Source organism: Leptopilina heterotoma, unplaced genomic scaffold (assembly GCF_015476425.1).
Source record: "Leptopilina heterotoma isolate Lh14 unplaced genomic scaffold, ASM1547642v1 Lhet_14, whole genome shotgun sequence".
In the NCBI taxonomy this organism is placed as follows: domain Eukaryota; kingdom Metazoa; phylum Arthropoda; class Insecta; order Hymenoptera; family Figitidae; genus Leptopilina; species Leptopilina heterotoma.
The window spans coordinates 91,821-112,300 of record NW_025110859.1 but is presented as its reverse complement, the minus strand read 5'-3'; the positions used below and the strand labels follow the sequence as shown (position 1 = coordinate 112,300).

At 32.5% G+C, this 20,480-nt stretch overlaps 1 protein-coding gene across 1 annotated transcript; it reads left to right on the top strand.

Annotated features, from left to right (window-relative positions):
• The first annotated feature begins 9,777 nt into the window (after positions 1 to 9,777).
• Positions 9,778 to 11,355, top strand: LOC122498038. The gene has a single exon (XM_043605534.1). It carries the CDS (start codon positions 9,778 to 9,780, stop codon positions 11,353 to 11,355), a length of 1,578 nt encoding a protein of 525 aa, XP_043461469.1.
• The last annotated feature ends 9,125 nt before the right edge of the window (positions 11,356 to 20,480 follow it).

Here is a 20,480-nt window from a genome sequence, read left to right as displayed (position 1 = left end):
ACCGATAGTTGATAACCCTGCTGGAAGTAAATAGATAGAAACCTTTTCTCTTTTAATCCCTTTCTATTGCTAATATAAAAAGATATATGAATATTGTATAACTTTTAATCTCTTACCTATACTTCTTTATGCCTTTCTATTCCTACCTTTATCAACTTGTTCGCTATTTCTTTTAATCACCTTTTTTGAATAACTTTTAATAGCCTTTTTAAACCCTTCTATCTCTTTTTATATACAATCTTATTGCAACTTTTTGTTATCCCTTTCAATCACCTTTTCTCTATTACTTTTAAAATCCTGTCTATTTCCTTGTATCTCTTTCAATGTTAGACCTTATAGACACTATTCTTTATACCTATTAATAACCTATTCTCAATACCTTTTAATAACCTGTCTATAAACTTTTATCTCTTTTTATGACAGAAGTTCTTGATAATCTTCTTTGTCCACATTTATAACCTTTTCTTAATAACTATTGATATCATATTTATACCCTTCCATCGCTTTTTATGTATAGGATCTTATTAACACTTATTTATTCCCATTATTAAGATAGAAATGCGAGACTGCAAAACTTTAAACTTTTTCTATTCCTTTTTATCATTCTTCTTTTCCGAATGGTATTCTTTTTATCTTTTTTCAGTCCCATATTCTATCTCCTTACTTCATTTAGGAGAGATATATAGGGATAGACAAGAATATGGGGATTTGAGGAGATATAATAAGTTTATCTCTTCTAATCTACTATAGTATATCCCTTTCTATATACATACTCATAAAGATATACGCGCATGCGTCGATTTTCCCAGCTGTTATGTGTCATGGCGTCGGGTCAGTAGATCCGTAGATCAGAAAGCGTGTGTTATGCACTGTGCGATTTTACGTTTCTGTTTGAGTTTAACTTTCATATTTTTGTAGTTTATTGTAAATATATTTAACCAATAAATGCTTATCAGTAATAGACAACCAAAATTAGTTTTAAACTCACACAGCACCGAAACTTTTCTAAAAATATATTAAAGATTTACTTGCGAATTTTTTATAGTTAATAGTAATGAATTAGAACAACACGATTAAGAAACTCAATTAACAATAGATAAAGTGACCATACGTCCCGGATTGTGCGGGACTGTCCCGGATTTTTCCCCTTTGTCCCGCAAAGGCTAGTGTCCCGCAAAACGTCCCGCATTTGACATAAAATGTCCTGCATATCCCGGAAAAATATAAGTGTGAGAGAGATAGACTTCGTGATATTTTAAGAAAAATTCAATCGTCAGAAATATATGTGATTCAATGTTACTTTCTTGTGACAAATGACCTTTTTTTTTTTGTTTACTAAATCATATAAATAAGCGGGTGTCCCGCATTGACACTATTTCCATATGGTCACTTTAACAATAGAGAAAGTTTTTAATTGAAATTAATCGATTTCTTCTATAAGGGATATCTCTGTTTTTACTTTCCTGTGGATTAGAAAGGATGTGAAAATGGATAGAGAAAGATAGCAATGTGTGAATAGAAAGAGATAGAAAAGTTCTATCTTCTTTAATTCACCACTTTGCATCCCCAATTTTTTATCTCTTTTTATATATTTTTTTCTATATATTTCTATATCTGAAACTGTATATAAAGAGATTAGAAGGGATAAAAAGATATATAAATATAAGGTTATAGAAAGAGATAAACAATTTGTATCTCTTCTAAGTATCCATTTTGCATCTCCAAACTATTATACCTTTTAATCTTTTTTTATCCCCTTTTTTTAATCTCTTTGTATCTCTTTACTTCCAGCAGGGAAGTCTTGTTTAATAATAAGAAATAAATCATATTTTATTTCTGGATTTATTGAAGTTTTTCTTTATTTAAACTAGATTACTTAACAAAATTTAATTCATCTCGTGTATTAATAATACTGTAAAACAACGTTATAGGGTACTCGCAGCTCAAACGTACTTTCTTGAATTCAACTTATTTTTGGCTTAAAAATAAGACAGTGGTCGGTCCTAAAATCAATTTACCAATCTGAAATTTAGTTAATATTTAGAATAGTATAAGTTGTTTTATTTAAAATCAAGCTCAAACAAGACTCAATTTTCACAGTGAAGGAATTGAATTTAACCGTATTCAGGATCAACACTAACAATAGTGACACTAAAAGAAAGTTGTTTTCAACGTTTCGAAGGGTATGATAACCTGTCTAATTGGTGCATCGCATTGCACAAGTCCGTCGTCGTCGCCCGTTTTGTCATCTTTATTTTCGTACGATTTCTTTTATGACAATCTTTTGACATTCGCGTTTTTCAATGATTACGAGCAATGTGCCCCTTTTACCGCAGTAAAAGCAACTATCATCATTATCGTCGGGTTTTATTTATTTTCATCTCTTTTGATTTCTTGGAAGGTTTCGCGGCAAATTTTCTTACGCACATGCTCATTGTTATAGGGAAGAAATAGAATATTTCATTTTCTTTAATATTTATTCTCGGGTGATTTTTCGCGTTTTCTTGAGGTTCATCGATTTTTCTATTAAATCCCTTTTCGAACCTGACTTATTATTTTTTTTCGCAAAGTTGTTTCCTAAAGGGGGAAACTTCTCTGTTAAAATAATTATTTAACTCACTTTAACATTAATTTTTTATTAAAGCCCATTATAAAACTATCGCGTGCTATTTTCCGGAATGTTTTAAAAAATCGGGAGTCCTCGTTTTCGCGCTATATTCATCCTCAATCAATTTTATTAACCTTTGAGTAATGCTGTATTTCTCAGTGACCTACCTAATTTTTCTAGTTTTATAAATTTTTCTTTTATTGGTCTTTTATTAACAAAAAATATCTTTTTTGGATTTTCACTGTTATATAATCATAACAAGTGAAAAATAGTTAAACAATTGTTGAGAGTTAACAACGAAATTATTTTAAATAAAAATCATTTGAGAACGAATACTACGTCAATTGAAATAATTACCTTTTCAGAAAATTAATTTCTGTACTTATACAGTAAGAGGTAAGAAGCGCCTAATTTTCTTTTCACACATGTATTCAAAATAAATTACATTTTATTGAAAAATGAAGAAATTGTGTTTCATTCTCTGTTCTTATTCAATTTATTGTTTTTATTTGTTTTTCTATCTTATTCAATTACTGTTCATTGTAAGGACTCTATTAGTAATAATTATGTTTTTACTTAATTCGACCAATTATTATTATTTTTTTTTATCTTATTGACAAATTACTCCCTGAAGAAGAAATCATTTAGATTTCAAAACGTTAAAGTAAATAATTATTCTTATTCATTGTCCGAATGTTTCGTTTTATTTGTCTTATTTTATAAAAATGAAAAATGTGCGACTAAAAGCGTTAAATTAACAAAATTTTATTTATTCGAAAACCGTACTGAATAACCTTTTCTTTCTCAAGTCTCAAAAATTTCTCTAGATTTACAACACTTTTCGAAAAGAATCGTACGTGCTACGAATGATTCTCGCTGTAACCATTCAAAATAAATACTGACGATTGTTGTCATTAATCGAATATCTATTTCCATTTTCCTTCGATGGTTGTGATCTGTCGTTGCCGTGATTCTAGTTTCTACAATTTTGCGCGGCGAATTTTCCAGCTCGCCCTCCCATTTTTGTAGATTCGAAGATTTATCTATTTTTACTCGTAGAATTAAATCTTAGTTGAAACTCATAACAAAACATTTTAATGCCATTTCCCAAACAGTTTTTATAAAGGGAGGAACAATCTGAAGTGCTATTTCATCCTCAATTAAATCTATCATATTCGCGAGAATTTTATTAGCACGAAGACTACTGTAAAAGTAAATCATATTTTAAGAACTATCTGAAATTATAAACAAGTCTTGAAAGTAATGACAGTCTTAATTTAAGCTCGGATCGTGTGAAAATAAGGATAGACAATCTGAATTTACAGTTCTAATTTTTTTTATATTATGTACACAACTGCTGATTTTTAACATGATTGCTTCAAATTGAGCACGTTCTCTGCTGATAATAATCAGTATACTTTAAATTCAGCAAAATAGGATTTGAAATTTAACAAAGGCTGTCTTAAAAATATTGCATCTTAATTTAAGTTACCGTTCATGGCTGAAAATAAGAGTTTCTTTCCACTGTGACCAAACATTGAAACTTTTCATTTTCACGCTGTGCCGTTGTGGCAAAAGCCTTTAATTGACTCTAGACTACTCTACTGATAATTTTGATTTGCCCACTAAACAAATGCATTTGATTCTTTACGGTAATCAAGTTTCTCGTATCCAGACAATAACCGATTTCTATTAATTTACTAACAACCATTATCTCTAGAATCAGGGGTTCGACGCGGAGGAAAATACACTGGTGGATTGTGATAACCATTTTCCCGGATTTCACATTTAAGCATACAGAAAGCACACTATTTTGATTTCATTTACTTCGTAATTTTCCATATCAGAATCGATTATGTCGCCAACCGTTTAAATTAAAAATTTTCCTATCACGAATATTATAACCTCGTTGTCCCGTTAATTTTTTCCGTAAGGTACCGATTCTCGCGTCTTTTTTAGTTGCATTACAAGTAAGCATCTTATCTAAATTTGTATAAATTATTAATTTTAACGAAATAATTTATTTTCAAAATTGATCTACTTATTTAACCTCAGAGACCGTTTATATAAGTTAACTCTTTAATTCTACAATTTAGACTATTACTCTTTTTAAGACCTTTGTACAAATTCCGATAATAAGGATCATACTCTTCAAATATAATTCATTTGTTTATTTATATACCCGCTCACACATACTGCATAAATTTTGCAAATACTTATTAACTGTATTATTTCATTAAAACATTAATTCAAACTCTGACAATCATATATTATTTTTTCTCTTATCGATTTGAAATATTTTATTAGATTAATTTATTATTGGCTCGCAACATTAACAATGGGCAATCGACTTACCATTTCGAGGTTCTCGATGACTGATTGATCGTATATATAAGGCGGTACACTATACACTCTTCAAACACTTTACCTATTTCATTGTAAAATTTATTGTCACTAAATACATTAACTATGGCACTCACGGATCAATCTCTTCAGTTCAATATTCCTGTATTACGAGTCTGAAGCAATCCGACAGCAATCCGCTCCTCGATGATGATTTATCAGCCTGCAGTGACTCAAGGCGATATCTGCGGGATCCTCGAATCACCTTTTGCGACCCAGGTACTTGTTGACCGTACCTCTAGCCTCTAGGTTTAAAAACCCGCCAAAAACCTTTGAGGAAGTCGTGGCTGCACCTTTCGTCGTCTCGTTGTCCTCGTCACCGTCCATCAGCAATGCCTTCCGGTCCCCAGTCTCCTTCGGTCCAGCAGCTCGTTCCCGTCCATCTTCTTCCGGTTCCAGCCTCCTTCAGTTTTAAATTTGAATTCAAACCCCTTTTTCGGAAGCTACTTCATCCACCACGTACTCAAGAGGAAATTCAATTTTTATTCACGTCAAAATAGTTCGTTGAAACAGTTCGATTAATTAAAATGTCTTACACGATTTCCGCACTACGCTTATAATTTCCAGTCAATAATGTTCCGTAAATCATTCGCGGAAAGTTTGCGGAATCCCACTTCTGACACCAAAATTCACCTGTGACGCGCCGAGTCAGTTTGCGCGGTAAAATTCTAAAAATTCAAACTTTTACTAGAAATTTAATACTACTTTGATTTTATAATTTGAGTTTAATTCAAAGCGGAATCCTCGACGATGAAAGTTCGTTTCCACAATAAAGAGCTAAGAAGCTCAACTTCCGCGGTGATATGAATACTTTACTGCTTGCTTAGCGAAAAATACAAGTTAAAAATTATTATTATTGGTGATTAAATGAAACTTCTAAATTCATACTATATTAACTTTATTCTTAATCTCTTAACATATCTTGTTAATACTTTCAAGGTAGAACAGTATCTGTTTTCTCCAAGACCGTACGGTCCCATCCTGGGGGCCTTTGCCCCCCCCCCACGAGTGCCAGGAAGGAATACATATATACGCCTATTTATGTCTGATTCGCTAAAAAGTGGAAAAACCCAAAAAGGCGGAAAAAGAGGGTGTTTCAGATTTTTACTAACTCGTCTATGCAGTAGGGATTACGAAACAATAGTGTCCCCTTTTTTATTACCCAGGCAAAAAGGGGTCTTAGGTTTTTATGGTAACCAGATGAGCGATTTACTCGAGTTTCTTTAAGAAGCAATAAAACTATAGAATAAGAATTTCTAAAACGTGACAAATAAGTAAAACATGTACTTTAATTTAACGTTATATTCTAAAAAGTCCAAAAATATTTATTGTGAGGGATTAAGTTTCGTCACCTCTACTGCATGCTTTATTGTATTCAGTTTCATCCCACAGGATTTTATCGTGAGAAAATATTTAGTCGATTTGCCGATTTGTCGATTTTATGGCGCAAAATTTTAAATGTGATTTGTTGCATAATATTAATTAAACAATATAAATGGTTTTTGTTCATGTAAATGAAGAATAAAATCATTAGATCAGAAATATTGGTTATAATAAAGTACGGAAAACTATTTAAAGATGTTGGGAGATTCAAAATTAAAATGTGTTTACAATATTTTTAATAACAGGCAACATAACCTCAATTTTTTTATCTATACTTTTACGATACTGTGACTTGCAAAACCGTCTTTTTTCCTGTAACACAAATTCCTCACCCAAGTAATGCAATTTTTTACTTTTCACAATTCCAAAAAAAGTATTTATTTACTTCGCCCATTTGTTTGTAAAACAAATATGACTTTTCGCGAAATCAAAAATTAAGCGCTAGACAAATCTTGTGACGAGCGACTGCCATCTCGCTCGTTAACTTTTCGATATATCGATTAACGAGTTATCGAAGCGCGAAACAATAAAATTTCGTTAATAATCTAATTATTTTAGGATTTTCTTACGACTTTTGACAAATATTGACGAGACTAAACAAGAAAGTTTGACTATTGTAAAATATAATACTTCACGGTTTAATAGTTTCCAAATTCCAAAAATGTATTTGAAAATCAACATTTCTTAGAATTGTCATAAATCAAGTGGAATAGCGAAAGAAAATGTAATCTCTAGTTTCTTTAGAGTCATAAAACCGAGAAATTCTTGAAAGAATATAAAAAATATCTCAAGTGTCCTTTTCCATAGGACAATGCAACATGTGTTTACCATACTTGTGACCACAGAAATGGCTTCGAAAAGTCACGTACACATAGACTTTCATTATGCGACGAACCTTAATTATTAATTGTATAATATGAACGTTATGAATAATTAACAACAATATTATATTGTTGCTAATTGTGCAGTATGAATGTATTTTTTGAAAATGCCCTACTAAAAATAAAGTCACAAAACGACAAAAAAATCATCAGAATTTCTGACGTTCTGAGACTGCATTTGTTACAATTGCAGCCACATAACGTCAGGCTTGTGTCATTTTTCATCAGAAAGCTTCAAAAGTAGTCAGGTTTTTTATACAAAGTCGACACCCTCTTTTACCTGGAAAAAGGTCAACTGACCGTCATAAAATTGAAGGGAAATCTTTTTATTTGTTTATGTTTATATTTATTTAAACATTATACTTGTTTTTCATCGACTTAGAATTCTTCTCACAATATGTTCTTGTTATATAAACAATAATATATCCTTTAGAACTTAAATTCAAAAATGATATCAGTTTTTATTTATCAATTACGGTTTTCGAGATACGTTACAGTTTTCTTAAAAAAATGTTTTTCAAAATAAATTTTAGATATTTGCAATCGTGAAGATTTCTAGATTCTGAATTTATATTCATTTCACCTGAAATGTTAAAATTGCAAAACTTTTGAGCAATAAAAATCAGGTTGAAGACCCGAAGCACGTAACAATAGACCCAAAATTCTATTGTGAAAAAAGGGCTACGCACAAATTTGAAGTTTTTATGGTACTTTACATTTACCAACTATCTTTCGGTGGGGGACTGTAAATTAAAAAAATGAATTCAATGAGAAATAATCACAATCCATAAACATCAGTATTCAACAGTAGGAGCATAAAAAACCCTGTAGTCAGAATTAACCAAAAGCTTCAGAAAACGTCAAAGTAGTCACAAAACATTAAAATTTCTGACGTTTTTTCATTATTCCTGATTTTATTTTTAGCAGGGTGATATTATTAGTAAACTTTATCTGATTTATTGTTGTAATATTATGGTATAGGATGTATGCATGTATGTGTGTATATGTGTATGTATGTATATATATGTATATACCCAGGTAGAAAAATTTAATGGAAGCCTAGATATATGCTAGCGCCACCACTGGAATTTGTATGGCAGTTTATCTCGCCGACGTCTTCTAGCGCCTTGCATGGCGCGAGCACTTTCTGCTAGAATGCAACATAACCACAAATATCGCTGTTGCATAAGGTATCAACGGTGTTTGTTTTTTTGTTAAGGAAATTTTAAAAAATATTTTAAGTAATTAATCTAACAATTTATCACCAAGAATAACAATAAATACTTTTGATGAATTAAACATATTAATTTCTCTAAATTCAAATTAGAAAACATAACCTCGAACGTCTGGATTTATGTTTTCTTTATTTTTAATTGACCTGTCAGAACAGTTTTATTGGTTTTAAATAAGAACATAACTTTTGCAATTAAATTATAAGTGATTTTTTAATAATAATTTAAACTTTTGGAGATAATTTTCATAAACTAATATGTATATATAATTCCACAAGGTTAAGAAGTGTGATTACATTTATTAAAACGAAAAGTGTAATTAATTCTTTAAATATGTATAATTTCCATTGTAAACAGATAATTAGTAAATATTTTTTATATATACTTTTATTTAAAGTCATCAAATGAAATGACATATAAGAATAATTGTTTAATTCGCGAAATAAATTTTTGGCAGGTGAGGTTATGTACATTCTGTTATGTTCGCATTCTAGCACTGCGAGCAGAATGCGAGGAAGGTGCTAGAGCACAAAAGTGTTTCAAATGCTGTCAGCGCCACTACAGCGCAATGGCGTGCGAGAGTGGCACCTTACTAGCGCCACCAAATTTTTCTACTAGGGTATGTATGTGTATATGTGTATGTATATGTATGTATATATATGTGTGTATATGTATGTATATGTATGTATTTGTAACGTATTAATATAATAATAATATTATATTATGATATATTATCAAATTGGTTATCGTTGTAATTGTTGTTTATATTTAAATATGATGAGTGCAGTATAAGAGATTTATTGTTACTAGATATGATGTAAATACTTAATAATTGTGTAATTAGTGTGAATGCAAAAGGGTTATGTTCACTTGTTGTGATACATGTTTTCAATATTTTCAATACATAGAGTATGTTTATACGTGTATTAGTGCAGTGCAGTGTTAGTGTTGTGATTCTAAAAACTTCATAGACTTTACAAACTCTATAACAGGGCATGCGCAAAGATTCTGCCATGGACCAAGGGATAAAAGTTCCGTAAGGAATGCGTTACCGAGCGGACGCGTTATTTTGCTTACGAAATATATATAGATTTACGGGCTTTATTTAATTCAGTGGTGCTCATTATTGTACGCGATTAAAACCGGGATCCCTTTTAAAGACACATCGTGTCTTATTGTACCTATTTCATAGTGTACTAACCCTTTTATTAGTAGTTCGTTTCCTTTTAGGTTAGCCAGCCTCGTGGCTGAGCGCGCGTATCGCAGAGGCATGGCCTCTAGCGAAAATTCAGACTTCCGAATGGATTTCTCCGATGAGACGGAGGAGCAGAGAGCTGCAAGAAATTTATTGTATTATCAACAACAATCGTCAAAAAATGTTCGATCGCGGACAAACTCAACATCGTCCCTAGATTCGGACAAAAAACGTAAATGTGAGAATCAACCAGACCCATTCAAACCGCCTCTTGACCCTAACACAGTGCGTGCAGATCAATCCGGTAAGAAGACAGGTAAAAAAGAAGTCAAACTCGTCAAATACGAAAATTCTAATAAGGGAAATTGCCCGGTTTTCTTACAGCGCGATCCCAAATCAAACGATGCGTCGAAAGACCTGAATCATGTGTCAGTCGGTAAAATCATCCACAATCTTTATCCCGGTAAAGTTGTTGGAATTTACCCAAGCGGTCGCGGAAAAGTCCGAGTTATCATGAATGGTGACAGAGCAGCCAACCAAATTGTTTCTGATCCGACTCTTAAATCAAAAGGTCTAATAGCTATAATCCCATCGAGTTTCGTCACGTGTCAGGGAATAATTAACAATATCGGGCTAGACATCTCCACGGAAGAGATTTTAGAGAACGCGGAAATTATTGGTAACTACGGTAAGGATTGTAAAATTATCAATGCCCTGAGGTTTAACCGCAGAAAAATTGACGAGAAAAACACAGTTACGTTTGAACCCTCTACCACCGTCCTTCTTACTTTTCAAGGAACTACCATTCCAGAGCGTGTGTCAATTTATAAAGGTTCATCTCCAGTACGCCCCTACATTCCAGACCCACGCATGTGCATGAATTGTCTGCGATTTGGTCACATAGCCAAACACTGTAGGTCAAAAACTCGATGCCAACAATGTGGCGGTTCAGCCCCCCACAATGATGATACCAACCCTTGCACCAACGCGTCAGGCCCCCCAAGGTGTGCAAACTGTAACGGTCCACACAAACCTTCGTCAAAACAATGTCCAGAGTTCACGTTTCAAAAAGAAGTTCGCTACTACGCAACTCAACATAAAATGTCCTTTGACGAAGCAAAGGAAATCCTCAAACCAAAAAGAAACACTCGTCGCATGGACGCTTTTAACTTCTCCGACTTTCCTGATCTGGCAGATCAACCTGCCCCTTCTTCAACCTTCACACAAAATTCTAACCTCCAAAAACGTTTATTCTCTCAAGCGACAACAGTTCACAACAACCATTCTCAACAGACAACAAACAAAGCACCACACTCTCACACAAACCGAACACCAAAAAACTCTTCTTCTTCAACCTTCTTCGCTGCAAACTGGAACAATGGCAGATCCGAGATCTCCATGCCTAACGGTTTTGCTCTTTCGAATCCTTCATCTACCTCTCCTTCTCCTACCCCGACTCAATCACACACACCTAACTCTGACACCCAGATCGTAGAATCACTCAATTCTTTCCTCTCACTACTAAAAACACATATCACTCACATTTCTTCCAACTCTTCACCAGAAATTACGAAACAAAATTTAGAAACTCTCTCTAACATTACGACTAGCCTCCATTCTTTGTTAGCTCTTCCAGCCCACAAAAATGGCTAGTCTTTCCCAATTAAATCTTCTGCAATGGAACTGTCGTGGTGTCTCTAACAAGACACCCGAAGTTCACAAACTTTCAAACAAATTCGACATTCTCCTCCTCTGCGAAACCTTCTTGAAGCCTGAAAAGCGCGTTAATTTCAATATACTTAAACAATTTAACATTATTAGATCAGATAGAACAACAAACAAAGGCGGTGGCCTTGCTTTTGCAATTCGCAAAAACTTAATTTTTTCAAAAATTGGATCTATTTTTACTCGCGAGGATGAACTTGAAACACTCGCTGTTTCAATTGATTCCTCCATAGGTAAACTTTTGATAGTATCGGTTTATAGAGTCCCCGGTAAATTAACTCCTCCTTCCTACTGGAAAAAATTTTTTAACTCTATTAAAAACTCGGGCTTCAAGACGGTTTTTATAGGGGGGGATTTTAACTGTCACAGCACTCTATGGGGTAGCTCCCATGTTTGTCCGAATGCACGCAACCTATGTGACGAATTGGATGTTACAGATTTTATCCTTCTAAACAATGGAACACCTACTTTAGTAGGCCGCCCACCAAATCCTGGCTCAGTCTTAGACCTCACCCTTGTCTCTTCCAATTTATTCACGTCCTCCTCTTGGAGCGTTCACAATGACACTTTAGGCAGTGATCATTTTCCCATATTCTCATCTTTAGGCATTACAATACCTATTTCCAAATTTACATCACATAAATATAATTTGAGAGGTATAGACTGGCCTCTCTTTTCTTCTGAACTCCATTCATCCATAGACTCAAATCTAAACACCCTCAATACAGATAGCCCTATTTCTGACTATGATCAGTTTGTACACCTTGTAGACACGACAATTAATACAATTTGCCCCCAACGCGTAACTTCACCTAACACAAGACAAAATTCCCCCTCTTCTAAAAAACCGTTTGTTCCTGCGCCTTGGTGGGACAACGATTGCGACGAAGCAATAAAAAACAGAAAATTAGCTTTAAAAAATTATAAAAAATGCTCAAACTACCCTAATTTTCTTACTTATAAAAAGGCTGAAGCTGTAGCTAAGCGTACTCTTAGCGAAGCCAGACGCCAATCTTTTAAAAAATTTTGCGATTCCTTAGACAGACACACACCTTTAACAAAGGTTTGGTCTGTTATTAAATCTTTTAAAAATCGATACACACAACCCTCCTCTTCTTCATGCTCGGCAGACAAGGAGACTGTGGATAAACTACACTCACTTATTGACGAACTTTATCCACCTACTGTCTTCCATGACGACTTTCCCGTTGATTTTGACAAAAATTCATTTTTAGAAGCCCCTTTTACTATTTTCGAATTGTCAAAAGCTATCCAATCATGTAAAACTAAATCATCCCCGGGTCTTGATAAAATAGATTACAATATTATCCAACATTTTCCAGACATAGCTTTATCAACTCTTTTATCAATTATCAACAGAATAATCTCAAATGGCGTTTTCCCTTCTTCTTGGAATAATTACCTTATTTTCTTCCTTCCAAAATCCTCACCAGGTAAATTTCGCCCAATTTCCCTAGCATCCTGCCTTTTCAAAATTTCTGAAAAATTAATATACAACAGACTTATCTGGCTTATCGAACGTAATAAGATCCTCAGTCCAAATCAATTTGGTTTCAGAAAAGGTAAATCCTGCACGGATAATCTTTCTCTGATCTCCACTGAGATTTGGACGGGTTTAGCACAACGCGAATTCACGGGTGCACTTTTTCTGGACATAAAGGGGGCTTTTCCTAGTGTGGTTCCAAACATTTTAATGAAAGATCTTAAAGAAATTGGTATTTCTGAGTCAATAGCTCGTTTTATATATAATTCAATTAAATGCAAGAATATGTTTGTCAAGATCAACGGCGAAGTTATAGGCCCGAGAACCAGTACGGTTGGCCTCACACAAGGTAGCATACTTAGTCCAATCAATTATTCAATTTACACCAGAAACCTCAACACCATCATTCCTGCAGACTGTGAACTGTACGAATTCGCGGATGACTTATCCGTCACTTGTCGCTCCCCTGACCTCAATCAAATTGTTACTTCTCTTCAAAATTGTCTTAACATAATTTCTGAATTTTTGGCCGATAAGGGTCTGGAAGTTTGCCCAGCTAAAACTAAATATATCATCTTTAGTAACAAAAAGATTAATTCAGAAGACCCTAATCTTTTTCTAACCTTAAACGAAATAGTTATTAAACCATCTCCCACAGTTAAATATCTTGGTGTATATTTTCATGAATCAGGTTCTTCCGATACTCACTTTAACTATCTATGTGACAAAGGAAGAAAGATTCTAAATGTATTAAAAGTTCTTAGAGGCACTTGGTGGGGAGCGGACCCACATCTGCTCCTCCGTATTTATGATTCATTACTTAGAAGTCCTATCGATTATGGTTCACAAGCTTCCAATTTTAAATCTCATAAAAATTTCTCCCGTTTAGAAAAAGTACGTAATCAAGCTCTGAGACTAGCCGTAGGCTATAGACAGAGCACTCCTATTAATGTAATGTTAGCTGAATGTTGTGAACCCCCTTTAAGATCAAGATTTAACTTCCTTGCTAAAAAATATCTGTACAGAGTCTTTTCAAATTCAACTCATCCATTAAATAATAAACTTCCAGAGCTTTCTCGCGTTACCAATGATTCAAATGTAAAATTTAACTACCCCCTTTTAATCGCATATGAGAAATCAAAAATTTACAGCCAATTAATTAGAAGTAAGGACCTTGACCCTTACTTTGAGTTCCTCTTTGAGGACCACTCATTTACTCCCCAGATTGTCCTTAACTGGGGTCACTCATTACAAAATTCATGTAATCCATCCATCGTATTTAAGGACTTAATTAACTTTAATTTCCCCAATCACACACTTTTCTTCACTGATGGCTCCAAATCTGATATGGACCACTTGGCAGGTTGCGCCTTTGTCTGCCCTTCTCTAAATTTAACTTCCAAATTTAAAATTTCAGATCACTCGTCAATTTTTTCATTAGAAGCATTTGCAATTTTATTTTGCCTAGATTATATAATCAATTCTCATCTCTCTAACACAGTTATTTTTTCAGACTCTCTTAGTGTCCTCAACAATTTAGCTTCAAAAAATACATACAAAATAAAATCTTACATAATATTTGCAATTAGAAATAGATTAAGAATACTCAACAACCTGAATCGTCCAACAACTCTTGTTTGGGTTCCAGGTCATTCAGGTATTGAAGGAAATGAAAAAGCGGACATTGCGGCCAAGGACGCAACTGCCAACCCAGATTTAGTTAACATAACTCTCCCTTTTTCTGACTTCTTTTGCCTCGCCAAAAAACAATTATTCGACAGTTGTAACTCTTTCTTTAAAGATGTAGGTAAAAACAAGGGTATTCATTATACCCAACTTTATTACAAACCGCGTAAAAAACCATGGTTTGCGAACTTTACAGCTCGCAGACTATGGATCGTTTCAATATGCCGCGCGAGAGCTAATCACTACAACCTGAACGCGAGTCTTGCTAGAAAGAATTACATCCAGTCGGGCGATTGCCCACACTGTCCTAATATAGAAGAAGATCTAGACCATATATTGTGGGCCTGTCCCAGATTCAATGCTCTTCGGGTGGACTTAATAAAATCTCTTTCGAGAGCTTTAAAATGTCCCCCTCCTTTTAGTTGCGTTCAATTTCTTACCAATCCCACCCCCAGGGTTGTTTCTCACATTTTTAGATTCTTAAAACGCGCTAAAATAAAAATCTAAATTAATTTAATTACTATTATTACTTATTTAATTATCTTTCATTTATTCTCTTTTTAAATTTCGCTCTCTCCTCCACCGTGTCTCATTACGGGTGCGCGGTGGTTCAACCGGGGACCCATCTTGGATCTCCGGTTGCACCTCCGCGCGCCCGGACGGCGACACCTTTTACTTCTGTTCACAGATGTTAAGCCTCATCCACTCACCAGGTCATGGCCGGATATACAGGCATAAAGCCAGTATAGTGCCAATCAAATTTAACTTAACTTAACCAAGGGATAAATGCTCCCTCACGAATTCAGTTCTACTTTGGAGTTCTTTCGTAATGTACTTCAGAGTAGTCCCAAAAATAGTTATAAGAATAACTTCGACTTGTGTAATGTTTTTGACTTTAATAAATGTATTGGGTTTACTCGCGAATTTAGTTGGATTAATGATTAATTAATATTATTAATTATTAATTGATTCTTCTTATTCGTGAGGTTTTTCCCTCCGTTTTAACGGAAATTAACTTGTTTTATTTGAATATTTCCGCCTTCCTTTTCAAAGGATTAAACCAAGATTGAACATCAAATCAAATCGCGGATCTTACGCCTGCGCGTAAATAACGTAACTCCGCACGTAACAATCTTGTGACGTACGTGCATGATACGCTCCTCTCCCAATAGAGGCAGCACTTAATGCGCGGTTTAATTCAAATAATTAAACATAAATTAACGCAACTAACACATTATAATTTTTGAGATTTCTATATAATTCAAATTATTGGCAAGCAACATGGGCAAATCGACTAAATATTTTCTCACGATAAAATCCTGTGGGATGAAACTGAATACAATAAAGCATGCAGTAGAGGTGACGAAACTTAATCCCTCACAATAAATATTTCTGGACTTTTTAGAGTATAACGTTAAATTAAAGTACATGTTTTACTTATTTGTCACGTTTTAGAAATTCTTATTTTATAGTTTTATTGCTTCTTAAAGAAACTCGAGGAAATCGCTCATCTGGTTACCATAAAAACCTAAGACCCCTTTTTGCCTGGGTAATAAAAAAGGGGACACTATTGTTTCGTAATCCCTACTGCATAGACGAGTTAGTAAAAATCTGAAACACCCTCTTTTTCCGCCTTTTTGGGTTTTTCCACTTTTTAGCGAATCAGGCATAAATAGGCGTATATATGTATTCCTTCCTGGCACTCGTGGGGGGGGCAAAGGCCCCCAGGATGGGACCGTATGGTCTTGGAGAAAACAGATACTGTTCTACCTCGAAAGTATTAACAAGATATGTTGAGAGATTAAGAATAAAGTTAATATAGTATGAATTTAGAAGTTTCATTTAATCACCAATAATAATAATTTTTAACTTGTATTTTTCGCTAAGCAAGCAGTAAAGTATTCATATCACCGCGGAAGTTGAGCTTCTTAGCTCTTTATTGTGGAAACGAACTTTTCATCGTCGAGGATTCCGCTTTGAATTAAACTCTAATTATAAAATCAAAGTAGTATTAAATTTCTAGTAAAAGTGTGAATTTTTAGAATTTTACCGCGCAAACTGACTCGGCGCGTCACAATCTTGCTATGGTGCTGCCATCTGAGATTAGCTTTACATATAATGATCCCCATTCATGCATTATTTGTTTAGAATGTAGTTAGAATAAATATTTGAATAATTTAATATGTATCATCTACCAAAAAAAGTAACTAAAAAATCGTACACACTTTAAGCTGAATTGATAAATATATTTATTTTCCACTTTCGTTAATTTAATGCAACAAATATCTAAACAAACTTTTTCTAATTTAAATGCGTTAAATATAATTTCACAGCTCTTTGACACACACTCTTTGACACTTGGAACGATTGCATTTCGTTTCCTGCGCATGCGCCGACATATCCCTCGCGGGATATCCCACACGGGATGACCCACGAAAGAAAACTTTGCATATACAGTGGATATCCCAGGGACCTCCCAGGGATATCCAGTGGATGTCCTTGAGATATCCAAATTTCCATCCCATGAGATATCTCATGGGATATCCCTGAGATATCTTAGGGATATCACGGGATGGAAATGGGATAATCGCGGGATATCCCGTGCTGTGAGGGAAATAATTTTTTGAATAATTGAATGTTACTCAAAATTTAATTCTAATAAAGAATTTTTAAATAATTGAATTTTTTTGATGAATTTCAATAAAATTTTTAAGAATAATTACATTTTCCCCAAAAATTCGATTAAAATTGACAATTATATTATGTAAAAATAATTGAATTTTTGCGTAAAATTTTATTAGTTTTTTTTAAATAATTGAATAATTATTGTTTTGTAAAACTTTATTAAAATACATAGTAGATATTGGAAATCATTGAATTAAGAGCGTTCGATGGTCTCTGAAATTTGTAGGTTATGAGCGACCTACACTTTTCGCCCTACAAAAACGGTACTGCCTGGTTTAAATGACGTGAAATTGGTAAACAATCATTTTCGAACGAGTTTTTCTCTGCACACAAGCACTTTTTGCAAAATCTGAATCCGAACCAAGGACACAAATCTTCTTAATTACCTAAATCCAAAATATTTTTTTAATCCATGCAGAAACGTGGTTGCAAAATGGTAAATGCAAAAGCAACAAAAGTAATGTATGTAATGACAGGCGGCAAGACGTTTGTTCCAACCATTTGCCATTAGAGGGCAGAAGCATGCAGGGAGCGTAAAGCCTCAGCTGTCAAAATGATTCGCATTACATTACTCCGGCCTTTCCCATTTTGCAATCGCGTTTCTTCAAGGATAAAAAAAATATTTTGGATTTAGGTAATTAAGAAGATTTGTGTCAATGGTTCGGATTCAGATTTTGCAAAAAGTGCTTGTGTGCAGAGAAAAACTCGTTCGAAAATGATTGTTTACCAATTTCACGTCATTTAAACCAGGCAGTGCCGTATTTGTTGGGTGATAGCGGCTTGTCGAATGTAATCTAGAAATTTCAGAGACCGTCGAACACCGTTAAGGTGCCGTCCCATGTCGGCGTAAAAACGTCAAAGCGTCGAAGCGTCGGCGTTAAAGTATGAGAGTGAACGAGATAGTGATATAAGGTTGTTTCTTTCACTCTCATGCATTTACGTTTTGACGCCGACGCTTTGACGTTTTTACGCCGACATGGGACGGCACCTTTAAGGTCATGTTATTCAGTGTGAATTTTTTCCATAGTAAAGTATATGGGGCACGTGACCACTGAATAACATGACCTTAAGGAAAGATTTGAAAATAATTGAAGTCATGCCAAGAATTTCTTTAAATTTTTTAATATAATTGAGTTTCGGAGAAGAATTTTATTATTTATAAAAATAATAATTGAATTTCTGCAATCATATTTGTAACTTCTCCAAAATTCAATTTTTGTAGTGTTTTTAATTAAAATTCTTCTACAAATCCATTATTTTTAATAACTAATTCAATATATATTAAAAAATTTAAACTATGTAATTTGAGAAGAATTTGAATTTTTAAAATTTTTCAAAAATTTAAGTCTTTTACAATTTCTAATAAAATTAATTGAAAATGGAAATTTTCTAAAATTTCAAATTAAAATCTTTTGAAGTTCATCTATTTATGGAAATTTTAAACGCAACTCTTTTAAAATTCAATTAATTTTGAAATATTTAAGTCAAATTATTTATTAAATAATTTAATATGATAGTTCTTCAAGAATTAATATTTGAAAATAAATTATTCTCAGAAGTAGAAAAAATTGAAGGTTTTGTATTAGAATTTGGTAATTTCATAGTTTATAAAGGGGCCGTACACATAATACGTCACGCGACTTGGGGGAGGGAGAGGGGGTGAACTCATGTGTCACGTCACAATCTTTTAAATTCAAAGATTATAAGAAACTAGCACAAATAACGCGCGCTAAAGCGCGCGTGAAGTTTCTTGTTTCACTTTTAACATATATATATAATAATGTAATTTTTACATTACATGTCACATGAAAATTAATGAAAGCGTGAATGCCAATGAGACGATAATGAAAAATATGTTCATTACATTATTTTTGACTTATTAATTATCAAAAATAAATTACATTTAATTAGAATTAATTATTTATTTGTTATTTTGTTTCTAATAGTTTTCTAGTCAAAATTAATTAATATTATTTTCATATCATTAACATTCAAAAATTCAATTATTCAGAAGAATTCTACACAAAATCACTATTTTTCTAAATTTATTCAGGGAAATCAGGAAAAAGTCAGAAAATTTTGTCAAAAGTGCTGAAATAATATTCAATTTCAAGAATTCATAAGAAAATTCTGAATGTTATTCTTGAGCATTGAAAAGATTTTATATATTTCAAACTTTTCCTGTTTTTAACAATAATTAGACTTTACAGATTTAAAATTAATTTTTTTAAATAATTTAATTTTTGAAAAACTATTGAGAAAAAATTATTTTTTATTAATTATTTTGGAATAATTTTTTATTTAAAAATTAAAAAAATAATTGAATTTTATGAAATTTGTATTTAAAATTTTTTTATAAATAATATAAATAAGTAGTAAATGTCACGCCTGCCAAACAAAGTATTTAATTTATTATTATTGTTATTATCATTACTCAAAAGAAATTCGATTATCTTTACAAAATTTCAATAAAAAATTCTTCGAAAAATTTATGAAAAATTACAAAAATGTTATCTTTTGAAATTATTACAGGTGACAGCTAAATGTTTCTCCTAGTATTAATAGATAATTAATAATAATGCCTATTAACAATAAAAACTGGTACTTAATCACTTAACTACTTAATCACAAAAAAAAATTAAAAATTTTTTAAAAATTTCGTTAAAAATTGAAATTTACAAAATATATCACTGCTTTGCTAACTTTGCATAAAATTTCATATTTGTGCCTTCAAAAAATGAATTTAAAAATGTTTTGATAAAATTCTTTATCAGACTTAAATTTTAAGAAATTTTAATTATTCAATAAATTATTTATTTTTGCATTTAAATTATTGAATTCTCTAATAAAAATTTATTTCAAAATGAATTTCAGTTAAAGTTCTACATAATAATTGAATATTAAAAGCATTATAGCATGAATTTTAAGAAATAATTAAATTTTAAAATGGTTCCAAATCAAATTCTTTAAAAATTTGTATTTTTCATACTTATAACTATAACAATTCTGTAGAATTAATTATTTTAAAAAAGTTTAATTGAATTTTTTTCTGAAATTATTTGAAATATTTATTTTTTAATTCGTATTTAGTTGAAGAATTTCTGAATAATTTAAATTTCGTAAACAAATGGATTTTAAAATTCTCAAAGAACTTTTTTCAAGTATTATTAAAAATAAT

Bases quoted from the DNA above. Each gene is read 5' to 3' on its own strand.
- LOC122498038 (XM_043605534.1), top strand. From the start codon at position 9,778: ATGGCCTCTAGCGAAAATTCAGACTTCCGAATGGATTTCTCCGATGAG.